Source organism: Ranitomeya imitator, chromosome 3 (assembly GCF_032444005.1).
Source record: "Ranitomeya imitator isolate aRanImi1 chromosome 3, aRanImi1.pri, whole genome shotgun sequence".
Classification (NCBI taxonomy): domain Eukaryota; kingdom Metazoa; phylum Chordata; class Amphibia; order Anura; family Dendrobatidae; genus Ranitomeya; species Ranitomeya imitator.
The window spans coordinates 88,466,552-88,481,979 of NC_091284.1; the positions used below are offsets into that span (position 1 = coordinate 88,466,552).

General features: G+C 46.0%; 1 protein-coding gene across 13 annotated transcripts in view; it reads right to left on the reverse strand.

The window, feature by feature from the left end:
- Positions 1–15,428, reverse strand: part of LOC138672752 (transient receptor potential cation channel subfamily V member 3-like) — a 138,086-nt gene that overhangs the window by 45,434 nt on the left and 77,224 nt on the right. For all 13 annotated transcript variants that reach the window (XM_069761068.1, XM_069761067.1, XM_069761066.1 and 10 more), the window contains 2 exons: positions 2,199–2,479; positions 1,891–2,067 (listed from right to left, as the gene is read on the reverse strand). In XM_069761068.1, the coding sequence (XP_069617169.1) occupies positions 1,891–2,067; positions 2,199–2,479 (458 nt within the window). The remainder of the gene's footprint in view (positions 1–1,890; positions 2,068–2,198; positions 2,480–15,428) is intronic.

Genomic DNA, 15,428 nt, shown 5'->3' on the forward strand with positions numbered 1-15,428 from the left:
GTGTCCTTACTTGTGTTCATTCTGAACCACTTTTCTACCTCTGCTCTGCACTCCTGCGATTCTGCTGCAGAATCTCTTGCTGCATCTCCTCTCCGCATACCTTGCGGTTTCGCGCTGCTCTGCTCTTGCTGCTGTAGAATCTCTTTCTGCAGTTCATCTCTGCATACCTTGCGGTTTCGCTCTGCTCTTGCTGCTGCAGAATCTCTTGCTGCAGCTCCTCCCCACATACCTCGCAGCTTCGCACTGCTCTTGCTGCTGCAGAATCTCTTGCTGCAGCTTCTCTCCGCATACCTTGTGGTTTCGCTGTGCTCTTGCTGCTGCAGAATCTCTTGCTGCAGCTCCTCTCCGCATACCTTGCGGTTACCCTCTGCTTTTCTATTGCTGTTGCAGAATCTCTTGCTGCATCTCCTCTCCGCATACCTTGCGGTTCACCCCCTGTGTGAACAGGTCCTAACCTGTTCCGTCATACTCCACTCCATCCTGCTTTCTTTCATACCAGCACCTCTTGTGTGAACAGGTCCAAACCTGTTCCGTCATACTCCACTCTTTCCTGTCTGTTATAGTACTAGCATCTGCTGTGTGAACAGGTCTCTACCTGTTCCTTCATGCACCGTGCCTGCCATCCCTGTGTCTCAGCCGTGCCTGCCAGCCCTGTGTCTCAGCTGTGCCTGCCAGCCCTGTGTCTCAGCCGTGCCTGTCAGCCCGAGTCTCAGCTGTGCCAGCCTACTCGTCCAAGTTTCAGCCGTGCTCATCTGCCAGTCGTGCCTGATGCCCGCACCTGTTCTAGTGTTGCTGTTCTCCAAGTGGGATAAGCAGTCACAGCCAGACACTGTCCTGGAGTGGCAGCTGTCCTAGTCACGCCCCTTCAAGGGTAGTCTGGTTTGTGGCACAGTGGGGCCACAACTCCCTGGCTTACGCCCACCAGTCAGGGCGTGAGCGTGACACCCTTATTACATTAACAAAGCTGCTTTCCTGCTCATCCTAGGCAAATTTTGTACCCTCCATGTCTATCCCACTAATTTCTTGCTCACTGAGAAGCATACTCCTAAAAATATTTTCAGTTACCCTACATGTTGCATTTTGCTCTATCAGATTTTTAATTGAAACTTCTAGGTGCCACAGTGGTGTTCACCCTGGAACTCCTGCTCTAATTAAGCATACAATTTGGTAGATTGTGCACTAAAGGAAACCTCTAATCTTGCGATCCATTATCCAATCAAACAAGAAGCAATAAAGAAAAATAAAATGTATAAAAAAAATTAAGTCCTTACAGGTATTGAACTCCTGTTTTGAAGTCCCATTTTTTAACTCTCACTTTATTCACTAATCACTTAAATTAGCAAGCCAGGACTAAGTGAGTTCAAAATGAGTTAATGGTTTAATTTAGGAACATGAGAATAATTAACTCCTACTCATTATTAAGTACACAGAAAAGAAGAGTTTTAAATAGTGTCAGTAGCTATAACACACTACACAAAATAAAATATGGTACAAACGAAACAAAATCCAGCACTCAATAATCCCATGGATTTACAATCAACTGCAATAACTCCTGTTTTTTAACCCCCACTTTGTTCACAAACCACTTAGATCCCCAAACAAACTTAGGTTACTTGACATTTCAATACAGAATTGACTCTAGAGTTATATTTAACAATGGGTGAAACTTATATTTCATGTATACCACCACATTCAGTATTTGACCTCAGAATTTGTGAGCCAAAATCCAGGAGTGGAACAATCGGAGGAAAAGTATGACCAAATACTGAGCGTGTGCACGTGGCTTAAATGTACGCAATAATTAGTTTGAGTCTATAAAGATCTGTTCAAAACATGGAATGACATTTATAATTATAGACTGTGTAAAAAAGCTTCAAAGCCAACACTCACTTTAATGCGTGTATTGTAGACGACCATTTCCAGAATAGAGTTTTTTGAAGAAGTATCGACATCTTGCAAGTCATAAAGAGAAGAGGAGGCAGGTCCATAGGTCCAGTCTGTGAACTTTCTAGACAGGAGTCTGTTTTCTTCATCCTTTATTTCTCTACTTAGAATATATTTTAAAATCTGAATAAATAAAATAAATCAGAATTTTATAAGAATGCAAAAAGTGACCATCCCTTGAAATATGAGACATTTGGATGGTAAGATTTATTTTATACTTTGTCTTATTTGTAAAATCGAATTGCAATTCTTACCTCTAATTTACCTGTCTTGGCCGCTAATTGCATTGGCGTGAGACCTTCTGTATTTTTAATATTTTCTAAAAACTTGTTTTTACAACTGCGAATGATATTATCATACATATTTATTACAGATGTGTTGTGAGGTTTTGCATTCTCTGTTACAGTAACCAGTGCATGGAGCACAGTATTTCCAAAGGAGTCCTGGATGGTGATTTCGGTCTCACTATTTTCCATGAGCAATTTAACCACGCCTGGTTGGTTGGTACATGCAGCAAGAGCTAAAGGAGTTTCACCTAAAATATTAAAAGCGTGGTTATTCTAAACAGCTTCAATGTTTGTCTTTGCTTATATACTAAAGGAGTTGTAAACGGCTAACTGGTAAGAACCAAAGGGGAATTAAAGGGGTATTCCCATCTTGTACTTTTGTAAATGTATAGTAGTTACAGGTCTCACCAATAGAACTTACATTCATTTTGAGAACGTGGCTGCATTAGATTCTGAGGTGGTCGGAATTTCTATAAAAAAAGCATGAGAATTGTGACCAACTCTCCACTGTGGGTTTGCTAGCTTATTTATGAGATGGAAATACCACTTTAAGGTTATTCAATAACGGGAGGGCAAGGATTTGTTCTCATAAAGAAGATATCATATATATATAATTTCAAAAAGTTCATTTTTTTCTCATTAATGTACACTCTGCACCTCATCTTGACTGAAAAAGCCAGAAATGTAGAATTTTTTGCAAATTTATTAAAACAGAAAAACTGAAATATCACATGGTCATAAGTATTCAGACCCTTTGCTCAGACGCTCATATTTAAGTCACATGCTGTCCATTTCCTTGTGATCCTCCTTGAGATGGTTCTACACCTTCAGTGGAGGCCAGCTGTGTTAAATTAAACTGATAGGACTTGATTTGTAAAGGCGCACACCTGTCTATATAAGACCTCACGGCTCACAGTGCATGTCAGACCAAATGAGAATCATGAGGTCAAAGGAACTGGCCAAGGAGCTCAGAGACAGAATTGTGGCAAGTAGGGTTGAGCGACCTTGACCTTTTTAGAGTCGAGCCGTGTTTCGCGAAACCCGACTATCTTAGAAGTCGAGTCGAGTGGAATCGGCCGATTATGGCGAAAAGTCGGGTATCGCCCGAAACACGAAACCCAATGCAAGTCAATAGGGAGCATAGTCGGCAGTGAGTGGAGGCCAGGAAAACACCTACACTGCCCATTTTAATGGCAAAAACATCCATTCTTGTTACAGAAGCTTGTCAATCGTAATTTAGCTTACAATAATTGGAAGGCATTTGAAATTGGGGGTCATTTGGCTAAAGTTGTGGGGGGTAGGGCTGGTTCAAGTAATTAGTGGGCCCAGTAAATCTGGACCACGTCACGGCAGTGGAGCAGGGAGAGGTAAGTATTTCAACTTTGCAAGTGCTGTGATCCTGAGCAAGCAGGGGGGGCCCACTCGTTGGCATTGGCACTGGCACAGGGCCCCTCAAAGTACAGCGGTGTGTTTGCACGGCGGGGGCGCCTCCCACCGGCAGCAACACTTTTGCGTACTATGAGAGGCCCTGTGCCAGTGACGTCGCCAACTAGTATTCCTCCCTCCACCTGATGAAGGAACCTGCACTTTCATCTGCACCTTCCTCTTTGTCCCCGTGTAAGGTGGTATGGTATGCGGGAAGAGGAACCTGACTTTCAGCAGGGTCACAATCTTGCTGTGTAGCGTGCACGGGGAATTTTGCGTTATGGGTCAATGTACCGGCAGACTCATCTATCACTGGCTGGGCAATGGGCAGGATGAGGAGGAAACACAGATATAGGCCCAAAGAATAAAGTTGGCTAAATGCAGTTCAAAATTGGTAACACAGGACTAACCAGGGGGCATTGCAGTGGAGGACAACTGGAATGAGAGGCTGACACAGAGAGTAGGCCCAAATCAGTAAGTAGTCGAAATGCAGTTCAAAATTGGCAACCATAGTAAACAGGCGGCACAGCTTTGTTCAGTGGAGGAGAACAGCAAGGAGTGGCAGACACCGATAGTAGGCCCCAACCCAACTAGTAGACCAAATGCAGTCTAACATTAACAACTACTTAACGAGAGCCTGAAAATGGAATTTCAGGACAGGAAACCAGGAGAACAGCAAGGAGTGGCAGACACCGATAGTAGGCCCCAAACCAACTAGTACGCCAAATGCAGTTGTTCCATTTAACCACAATTTAATGAGAGCCTGAAGATAGAAGTTCAGGAAAGGCAACCTGGAGAACACCTTGGAGTGTAACACACCATCTCTCTACACCCCATACCCAATTTGTAGGCCTAATGCAGTGTAGTTTTCAACAACTACTAAACGAGAGTCGGAAGATCGAAGCAATGTGGACGAAACCTGGGGAACACCTTGGAGTGTAACACACCGTCTCTCTACACCCCATACCCAATTTGTAGGCCTAATGCAGTGTAGTTTTCTACAACTACTAAACGAGAGTCGGAAGACCGAAGCAATGTGGACGAAACCTGGGGAACACCTTGGAGTGGAACACACCATCTCTCTACACCCCATACCCAATTTGTAGGCCTAATGCAGTGTAGTTTCCAACAACTACTAAACGAGAGCATGAAGATCGAAGCATTGGCGAGGAAACCTGGGGAACACCTTGGAGTGGAACACACCATCTCTCTACACCCCATACCCAATTTGTAGGCCTAATGCAGTGTAGTTTCCAACAACTACTAAACGAGAGCATGAAGATCGAAGCAATGGAGAGGAAACCTGGGGAACACCTTGGAGTGGAACACACCATCTCTCTACACCCCATTCCCAATTTGTAGGCCTAATGCAGTGTAGTTTCCAACAACTACTAAACGAGAGCATGAAGATCGAAGCAATGGAGAGGAAACCTGGGGAACACCTTGGAGTGGAACACACCATCTCTCTACACCCCATACCCAATTTGTAGGCCTAATGCAGTGTAGTTTCCAACAACTACTAAACGAGAGCATGAAGATCGAAGCAATGGAGAGGAAACCTGGGGAACACCTTGGAGTGGAACACACCATCTCTCTACACCCCATACCCAATTTGTAGGCCTAATGCAGTGTAGTTTCCAACAACTACTAAACGAGAGCATTAAGATTGAAGCAATGGCGAGGAAACCTGGGGCACACCTTGGGGAGGCAGACACCGTTAGTAGGCCCTACCAAAGTTGTACCCCCAATGCAGTTTTAAAATTCCTAGAGGCTGAAAACAAGACTATTGACGCTCAGCTTTTTTCAAAGGAACACAGCTGAATTGAGTGGCGCAGACAGACACAGGTAGTAGGACTTAAACTAAAAATGTGGCTCACTGCAGCTTAAAAAAGTTACAGGGGTACACAAGCAGCAGTGCTCTGGGCAGTGGAGGACAATTTCAATAGTGGACCGCAGACAGACTTTGTACGCCTACTATTAAAAAAAAGGATGCTCTATGCAATTAAAAATAGGTTCCAGGGGTCCACGGGCAGCAGTGGTGTGGTCAGTGGACGAGTATTGGAAGGAGGGACCGCAGACAGGCGTAGTAGGCCTAACATAACAAAATTAGGCTGTAGACACTGTAAAATTGGTTCCAGGGGTACACGGGCAGCAGTGGTGTGGTCAGCGGAGGAAAATTGGAATTAGGGACTGCAGACAGACTTTGTAGGCTGTCCCCTGTGGACCATGCATCCAACACATTAACCCAGTGCGCCGTAATGGACACGTAACTTTTTGTGGACATGCCTACTGGTCCATGCGTCTCTTGTCAGGTGCACCTTTCTACTGTTTGATTGCCTGAGTGCTATGACAATGCAGACTTTTTCATGCCGCTGGAGGGCTGGGATGGCTTTTCTCGCAAAAGAAATGTCGACTGGGTAGCTTGAACCGTTGCACAGCGTAGTTCATCTGGGCTTTCTAAGTATAAAAAAAAGAAAAAAAGGAGGCTACATGCACTTTCAGCTGGGTTCCAGGGGTACACGGCCAGCATTGGTCTGGTCAGTGGAGAACTATTGGAAGGAAGGACCGCAGACAGGCTTCGAAGGCCTAACATAATAACAGATGGCTGTAGGCAATTTTAAATTGGTTCCAGGGGTACACGGGCAGCAGTGGTGTGGTCAGTGGAGGCCTAGTGGAAGGAGTGACCGCAGACAGGCATCGAAGGCCTAACATAATAACAGATGGCTGTAGGCAATTTTAAATTGGTTCCAGGGGTACACGGGCAGCAGTGGTGTGGTCAGTGGAGGCCTAGTGGAAGGAGTGACCGCAGACAGGCATCGAAGGCCTAACATAATAACAGATGGCTGTAGGCAATTTTAAATTGGTTCCAGGGGTACACGGGCAGCAGTGGTGTGGTCAGTGGAGGCCTAGTGGAAGGAGTGACCGCAGACAGGCATCGAAGGCCTAACATAATACCAGATGGCTGTAGGCAATTTTAAATTGGTTCCATGGGTACATGGGCAGCAGTGGTGTGGTCAGTGGAGGCCTAGTGGAAGGAGTGACCGCAAACAGGCATCGAAGGCCTAACATAATAACAGATGGCTGTAGGCAATTTTAAATTGGTTCCAGGGGAACACGGGCAGCAGTGGCCTGGTCAGTGTAGTAGTAGTAGAAAGAACGGACCGCAGACAGGCTTCGAAGGCCTAACATAAAAAAACTTGGGCTGGCTGTAGGCAATTTTAAATTGGTTCCAGGGGTACACGGGCAGCAGTGGTGTGGTCAGTGGAGGCCTAGTGGAAGGAGTGACCGCAGACAGGCATCGAAGGCCTAACATAATAACACATGGCTGTAGGCAATTTTAAATTGGTTCCAGGGGAACACGGGCAGCAGTGGCCTGGTCAGTGTAGTAGTAGTAGAAAGAACGGACCGCAGACAGGCTTCGAAGGCCTAACATAATAAAATTGGGCTGGCTGTAGGCAATTTTAAATTGGTTCCAGGGGTACACGGGCAGCAGTGGTGTGGTCAGTGGAGGCCTAGTGGAAGGAGTGACCGCAGACAGGCATCGAAGGCCTAACATAATAACACATGGCTGTAGGCAATTTTAAATTGGTTCCAAGGGAACACGGGCAGCAGTGGCCTGGTCAGTGTAGTAGTAGTAGAAAGAACGGACCGCAGACAGGCATCGAAGGCCTAAAATAAAAAAATTGGGCTGGCTGTAGGCAATTTTAAATTGGTTCCAGGGGTACACGGGCAGCAGTGGTGTGGACAGTGGAGGCCTAGTGGAAGGAGTGACCGCAAACAGGCATCGAAGGCCTAACATAATAACAGATGGCTGTAGGCAATTTTAAATTGGTTCCAGGGGAAAACGGGCAGCAGTGGCCTGGTCAGTGTAGTAGTAGTAGAAAGAACGGACCGCAGACAGGCTTCGAAGGCCTAACATAATAAAATTGGGCTGGCTGTCGGCAATTTTAAATTGGTTCCAGGGGTACACGGGCAGCAGTGGTGTGGTCAGTGGAGGCCTAGTGGAAGGAGGGACCGCAGACAGGCTTTGAAGGCCTAACATAAAAAAATAGGGCTGTTGGCAATTTAAAATTGGTTCCAGTGGTACAAGGGCAACAGTACAATGGTCAGTGGAGGCCTAGTGGAAGGAGGGACCGCAGACAGGCTTCGAAGGCCTAACATAAAAAAATAGGGCTGTTGGCAATTTAAAATTGGTTCCAGGGGTACACGGGCAGCAGTACAATGGTCAGTGGAGGCCTAGTGGAAGGAGGGACCGCAGACAGGCTTCGAAGGCCTAACATAAAAAAATAGGGCTGTTGGCAATTTAAAATTGGTTCCAGTGGTACAAGGGCAGCAGTACAATGGTCAGTGGAGGCCTAGTGGAAGGAGGGACCGCAGACAGGCTTCGAAGGCCTAACATAAAAAATAGGGCTGTTGGCAATTTAAAATTGGTTCCAGTGGTACAAGGGCAGCAGTACAATGGTCAGTGGAGGCTTAGTGGAAGGAGGGACCGCAGACAGGCTTCGAAGGCCTAACATAAAAAAATAGGGCTGTTGGCAATTTAAAATTGGTTCCAGGGGTACACGGGCAGCAGTACAATGGTCAGTGGAGGCCTAGTGGAAGGAGGGACTGCAGACAGGCTTCGAAGGCCTAACATAACAAAAATGTCAATACAATGGTATTGTCAGTGCCAGGCATTGAAGGATGTCAGCGCATAGACTAAACATTGGTGGAGCTGTGAGAGATAATTTTGCAAGTGGTAGAGCACTGTTTGAGCTGAGGGGGGGGAACTGTCTTGTGGCCGGCGGTACAGGCCCAGGGCCCCTCATATTACAACAGTGTGTCTGACGTTGGGTGCGCACCACCACCGCCAGAGACACTTTATTGTACTATGAGGGACCCAGTGGCAGTGCCATCGACCAAAAGCGGGCACACCCACCTCTTCAGACAAACAGCACTCTCACGGGTGCTGGCGCCAAGTGGCGATACCACGGCCCCGTGTGGGGAGTTTGGCCATTTAGTGAGATGTAAACATGTCGTATGCTGGACAATCAGGTGCAGAAAATTACGAGATTGGAAAAGTCATTCAGAATAGTCCACAGGCAAGACCTTTTCATAGGAAAGCTAGGTGTCAGCCGGGCAAGGTGGGGCAAAAGATTTCGAAATCCAGTTGTGGTTCATTTTAATGAAGGTTAGATCATCTACATTTTGGGTAGCCAGACGAGTCCTTTTTTCTGTTAGTATTGAACCTGCAGCACTGAATACTCTTTCTGATAGGACACTAGCTGCCGGGCAAGCAAGCTCCTGCAATGCATATTCTGCCAATTCTGGCCAGGTGTCTAATTTGGATGCCCAGTAATCAAATGGGAATGACGGTTGAGGGAGAACGTCGATACGGGATGAAAAATAGTTTGTAACCATACTGGACAAATGTTGTCTTCTGTCACTTTGAATTGATGCTGCAGTACCTGTCCTGTCTGCGGTCATAGCAAAATCACTCCACAACCTGGTCAGAAAACCCCTCTGGCCAACGCCACTTCTGATTTCTGCCCCTCTAACACCTCTGGTCTGCTGGCCCCTACAGCTCGTGTGAGAACGATCACGGGCGCTGTGTGCAGGGAATGCCAGAAGCAAACGGTCAACAAGAGTTGATTGTTTGGTTGCTAATATTATTTCCAAGTTGTCATGTGGCATTATATTTTGCAATTTGCCTTTATAGCGAGGATCAAGGAGGCAGGCCAACCAGTAATCGTCATCGTTCATCATTTTAGTAATGCGTGTGTCCCTTTTGAGGATACGTAAGGCATAATCCGCCATGTGGGCCAAAGTTCCAGTTCTCAAATCTGCGGTTGTGCTTGGTTGAGGGGCAGTTTCAGGCAAATCCACGTCACTTGTGTCCCTCCAAAAACCAGAACCCGGCCTTGCCGCGCCAACAATTTCCAGTGGCCCCGGAAAAGCTTCCTCATTAAAAATATAATCATCCCCATCCTCCTCCTCGTCCTCCTCCTCCTCTTCGCCCGCTACCTCGTCCTGTACACTGCCCTGGCCAGACAATGGCTGACTGTCATCAAGGCTTTCCTCTTCCTCACCTGCAGACGCCTGATCCTTTATGTGCGTCAAACTTTGCATCAGCAGACGCATTAGGGGGATGCTCATGCTTATTATGGCGTTGTCTGCACTAACCAGCCGTGTGCATTCCTCAAAACACTGAAGGACTTGACACATGTCTTGAATCTTCGACCACTGCACACCTGACAACTCCATGTCTGCCATCCTACTGCCTGCCCGTGTATGTGTATCCTCCCACAAAAACATAACAGCCCGCCTCTGTTCGCACAGTCTCTGAAGCATGTGCAGTGTTGAGTTCCACCTTGTTGCAACGTCTATGATTAGGCGATGCTGGGGAAGGTTCAAAGAACGCTGATAGGTCTGCATACGGCTGGAGTGTACGGGCGAACGGCGGATATGTGAGCAAAGTCCACGCACTTTGAGGAGCAGGTCGGATAACCCCGGATAACTTTTCAGGAAGCACTGCACCACCAGGTTTAAGGTGTGAGCCAGGCAAGGAATGTGTTTCAGTTGGGAAAGGGAGATGGCAGCCATGAAATTCCTTCCGTTATCACTCACTACCTTGCCTGCCTCAAAATCTACAGTGCCCAGCCACGACTGCGTTTCTTTCTGCAAGAACTCGGACAGAACTTCCGCGGTGTGTCTGTTGTCGCCCAAACACTTCATAGCCAATACAGCCTGCTGACGTTTGCCAGTAGCTGCCCCATAATGGGAGACCTGGTGTGCAACAGTGGCAGCTGCGGATGGAGTGGTTGTGCGACTGCGGTCTGTGGACGAGCTCTCGCTTCTGCAGGAGGACGAGGAGGACGAGGAGGGGGTGCGAACGGCTACAGCCAACTGTTTCCTAGACCGTGGGCTAGGCAGAACTGTCCCAAACTTGCTGTCCCCTGTGGACCCTGCATCCACAACATTCACCCAGTGTGCCGTGATGGACACGTAACGTCCCTGGCCATGCCTACTGGTCCATGCATCTGTTGTCAGGTGCACCTTTGTGCTCACAGATTGCCTGAGTGCATGGACGATGCGCTCTTTAACATGCTGGTGGAGGGCTGGGATGGCTTTTCTGGAAAAAAGTGTCGACTGGGTAGCTCGTAGCGTGGTACAGCATAGTCCATCAGGGCTTTGAAAGCTTCGCTTTCAACTAACCGGTAGGACATCATCTCTAACGAGATTAGTCTAGCTATGTGGGCGTTCAAACCCTGTGTACGCTGATGCGAGGCTAAGTACTTCCTTTTTCTAACCATAGTCTCATGTAGGGTGAGCTGGATTGGAGAGCTGGAGATCGTGGAACTAGCGGGGGTGCCGGTGGACATGGCAGACTGAGAGACGGTGGGAGATGGTATTGTTGCCGCCGGTGCCCTAGATGCAGTGTTTCCTACTACGAAACTGGTGATTCCCTGACTGCTTTGGCCTGGCAAAGAAACCTGCACAGATACTGCAGGTGGTGCGGAAAATGGTGGCCCTACACTGCCGGAAGGGATGTTGTGTTGATGACTAGCTTCATTGGCCGAGGATGCTACAACCTTAAAGGACGTTTGGTAGTTAGTCCAGGCTTGCAAATGCATGGTGGTTAAATGTCTATGCATGCAACTTGTATTTAGACTTTTCAGATTCTGCCCTCTGCTTAAGGTAGTTGAACATTTTTGACAGATGACTTTGTGCTGATCAATTGGATGTTGTTTAAAAAAATGCCAGACTGCACTCTTTCTAGCATCGGATACCTTTTCAGGCATTGCAGACTGAGCTTTAACCGGATGGCCACGCTGTCCTCCAACAGGTTTTGGCTTTGCCACGCGTTTTGGGCAAGATACGGGCCCGGCAGATGGAACCTGTTGCGATGTTGATGCCTGCTGCGGCCCCTCCTCCTCCGCTTCAGAACTGCTGCCGCCTGCACCCTGTTCCCCCAATGGCTGCCAATCGGGGTCAAGAACTGGGTCATCTATTACCTCTTCTTGTAGCTCGTGTGCAACTTCGTTTGTGTCACCGTGTCGGTCGGTGGTATAGCGTTCGTGATGGGGCAACATACTCTCATCAGGGTCTGATTCTTGATCATTACCCTGCGAGGGCAATGTTGTGGTCTGAGTCAAAGGACCAGCATAGTAGTCTGGCTGTGGCTGTGCATCAGTGCACTCCATGTCAGATTCAACTTGTAATGGGCATGGACTGTTAACTGCTTCACTTTCTAAGCCAGGGACGGTATGTGTAAAGAGCTCCATGGAGTAACCCGTTGTGTCGCCTGCTGCATTCTTCTCTGTTGTTGTTTTTGCTGAAGAGGACAAGGAAGCGACTTGTCCCTGACCGTGAACATCTACTAATTACTTTTACATTTACCAGTTTCACGAGAGGAGGCAAAAGAGCTAGAGGCTGAGTCAGCAAGATAAGCCAAAACTTGCTCTTGCTGCTCCGGCTTTAAAAGCGGTTTTCCTACTCCCAGAAAAGGGAGCGTTCGAGGCCTTGTGTAGCCAGACGACGAACCTGGCTCCACAGCTCCAGACTTAGGTGCAATATTTTTTTTCCCACGACCACCTGATGCTCCACCACTACCACTACCCTCATTACCAGCTGACAATGAACGCCCCCGGCCACGACCTCTTCCACCAGACTTCCTCATTGTTTTAAAAACGTAACCAAACTAACGGTATTTGTTGCTGTCACACAACTTACACGGTGAGCTATAACTTCAGTATGATTTAGCTACCCCTTTACAGGTGGGTGAGACCACAACGAAAATCAGGCACAATGTTACACACTCTGTTTTTGGTGGCACCAAATGAGAGAGATGCCACACACGCAGGACTGTCACTAAAGCACAAATGTTAATATTAATCTCCCACTGTTTTTTTTTTTTTTTTCAGGGAGACTTTAGAAACAAAATAAAATAAAATGATTTTTTCAGGAAGAATTTAGAAACCAAATAACATAAAATGATTTTTCCAATGACAATTTAGAAACCAAATAAAAAAAAAAAAAAAAAAAAGGCTTTCTATGCCCCATTCAGTGAGAGATGCCACACACAGGAATTAGGAGTGGCACACAAGCCCAGAGGCCAATATTTTTCTCCCAATGATTGATGTAGTGATTTTTTCAGGTAGATTTTGGAACCCAAATCAAGCAAAAAAAATAATAGGCTTTCTATGGCCCACAATTGGAGAGAGAGAGAGATGGCACACCCAGGAGTCAAGACTGGCACACAAGCAGAAAGGGCAATATTAATCTCCCACTGATTTTTTTTTTTTTTTTCAGGGAGACTTTAGAAAAAAAAATAATAGAATAAAATGATTTTTTCAGGAAGAATTTAGAAACCAAATAAAATAAAATGATTTTTTCAGGGAGAATTTAGAAAACAAATAAAACAAAAAATAGGCTTTCTATGGCCCACTGAGTGAGAGATGACGCACACAGGAGTGAGGAGTGGCACACAAGCCCAGAGGCCAATATTGTTCTCCCAATGATTGATGTAGTGATTTTTTCAGGTAGATTTTGGAACCCAAATCAAGCTAAAAAAAATAATAGGCTTTCTATGGCCCACAATTGGAGAGAGAGATGGCACACCCAGGAGTCAAGACTGGCACACAAGCAGAAAGGGCAATATTAATCTCCCACTGACTTTTTTTTTTTTTTCAGGGAGACTTTAGAAAAAAAAAATAATAGAATAAAATGATTTTTTCAGGAAGAATTTAGAAACCAAATAAAATAAAATGATTTCTTCAGGGAGAATTTAGAAAACAAATAAAACAAAAAATAGGCTTTCTATGGCCCACTGAGTGAGAGATGACGCACACAGGAGTCAGGAGTGGCACACAAGCCAAGAGGCCAATATTGTTCTCCCAATGATTGATGTAGTGATTTTTTCAGGTAGATTTTGGAACCCAAATCAAGCTAAAAAAATAATAGGCTTTCTATGGCCCACAATTGGAGAGAGAGAGAGAGATGGCACACCCAGGAGTCAAGACTGGCACACAAGCAGAAAGGGCAATATTAATCTCCCACTGATTTGATTTTTTTTTTTTTCAGGGAGACTTTAGAAAAAAAAATAATAAAAAAAAATGATTTTTTCAGGAAGAATTTAGAAACCAAATAAAATAAAATGATTTTTTCAGGGAGAATTTAGAAAACAAATAAAACAAAAAATAGGCTTTCTATGGCCCACTGACTGAGAGATGGCACACACAGGAGTCAGGAGTGGCACACAAGCCCAGAGGCCAATATTAATCTCCCACTTTTTTTTTTTTTTTTTTTCAGGGAAAATTTATAAACCCAATAAAAAAAATTATAAATAGGCTTTCTATGGCCCACTATCTGAGAGAGAGAGATGGCACGCTTAGGACTGGCACACAAGCCCAAAGGCCAATATTAATCTCCCTTTTTTTTTTAGGGAGAATTTATAAAACCAAAAAAAATAAATAAATAGGCTTTCTATGGCCCACTATTTGTGAGAGAGATGGCACGCTTAGGACTGGCACACAAGCCCAGAGGCCAATATTAATCTCCCACTGATTGATTTATTGATTTTTTCAGGTAGAATGTAGAACCCAAATAAAGCAAAAAAAAAAAATAGGCTTTCTATGGCCCACTGAGTGAGTGATGATGCACACAGGAGTCAGGAGTGGCACACAAGCCCTGAGGCTAATATTTTTCTCCCACTGATTGATGTAGTGATTTTTTCAGGTAGATTTTGGAACCCAAATCAAGCAAAAAAATAAATAGGCTTTCTATGGCCCACTGACTGAGAGATGGCACACACAGGACTCAGGAGTGGCACACAAGCCCTGAGGCCAATATTTTTCTCCCACTGATTGATGTAGTGATTTTTTCAGGTAGATTTTGGAACCCAAATCAAGCAAAAAAATAAATAGGCTTTCTATGGCCCACTGAGTGAGAGATGGCACAGACAGGGATGGCACTCTAGCAGAAATGCCAATCTTAATCTCCCACAAAAAAAAAAAAAAAAAAAGGAACTGTCCTTCAATTACTATCTCCCTGCAGTAATCTCAGCCAGGTATGGCAGGCAGCAATAAGGAGTGGACTGATGCACAAATTAAATAAAAAGTGTGGACAAACAAACAAGATAGCTGTGCAGAAAGGAAGGAACAAGAGGATTTGTGCTTTGAAAAAAGCAGTTGGTTTGCACAGCGGCGTACACACAGCAATGCAGCTATCAGGGAGCCTTCTAGGGCAGCCCAATGAGCTACAGCGCTGAGGAAAAAAAAAAAAAAAAAGTAGCTTCCACTGTCCCTGCACACCGAAGGTGGTGTTGGACAGTGGAAATCGATACAGCACAAGCGGTTTGGGGGTTAATGGACCCTGCCTAACGCTATCCCTGCTTCTGATGAAGCGGCAGCAACCTCTCCCTAAGCTCAGATCAGCAGCAGTAAGATGGCGGTCGGCGGGAACGCCCCTTTATAGCCCCTGTGACGCCGCAGACAGCAAGCCAATCACTGCAATGCCCTTCTCTAAGATGGTGGGGTCCAGGACCTATGTCATCACGCTGCCCACACTCTGCGTTTACCTTCATTGGCTGAGAAATGGCGCTTTTCGCGTCATTGAAACGCGACTTTGGCGCGAAAGTCGCGTACCGCATGGCCGACCCCGCACAGGGGTCGGATCGGGTTTCATGAAACCCGACTTTGCCAAAAGTCGGCGACTTTTGAAAATGAACGACCCGTTTCGCTCAACCCTAGTGGCAAGGCACAGATCTGGCGAATATTACAAAAGAATTTCTAC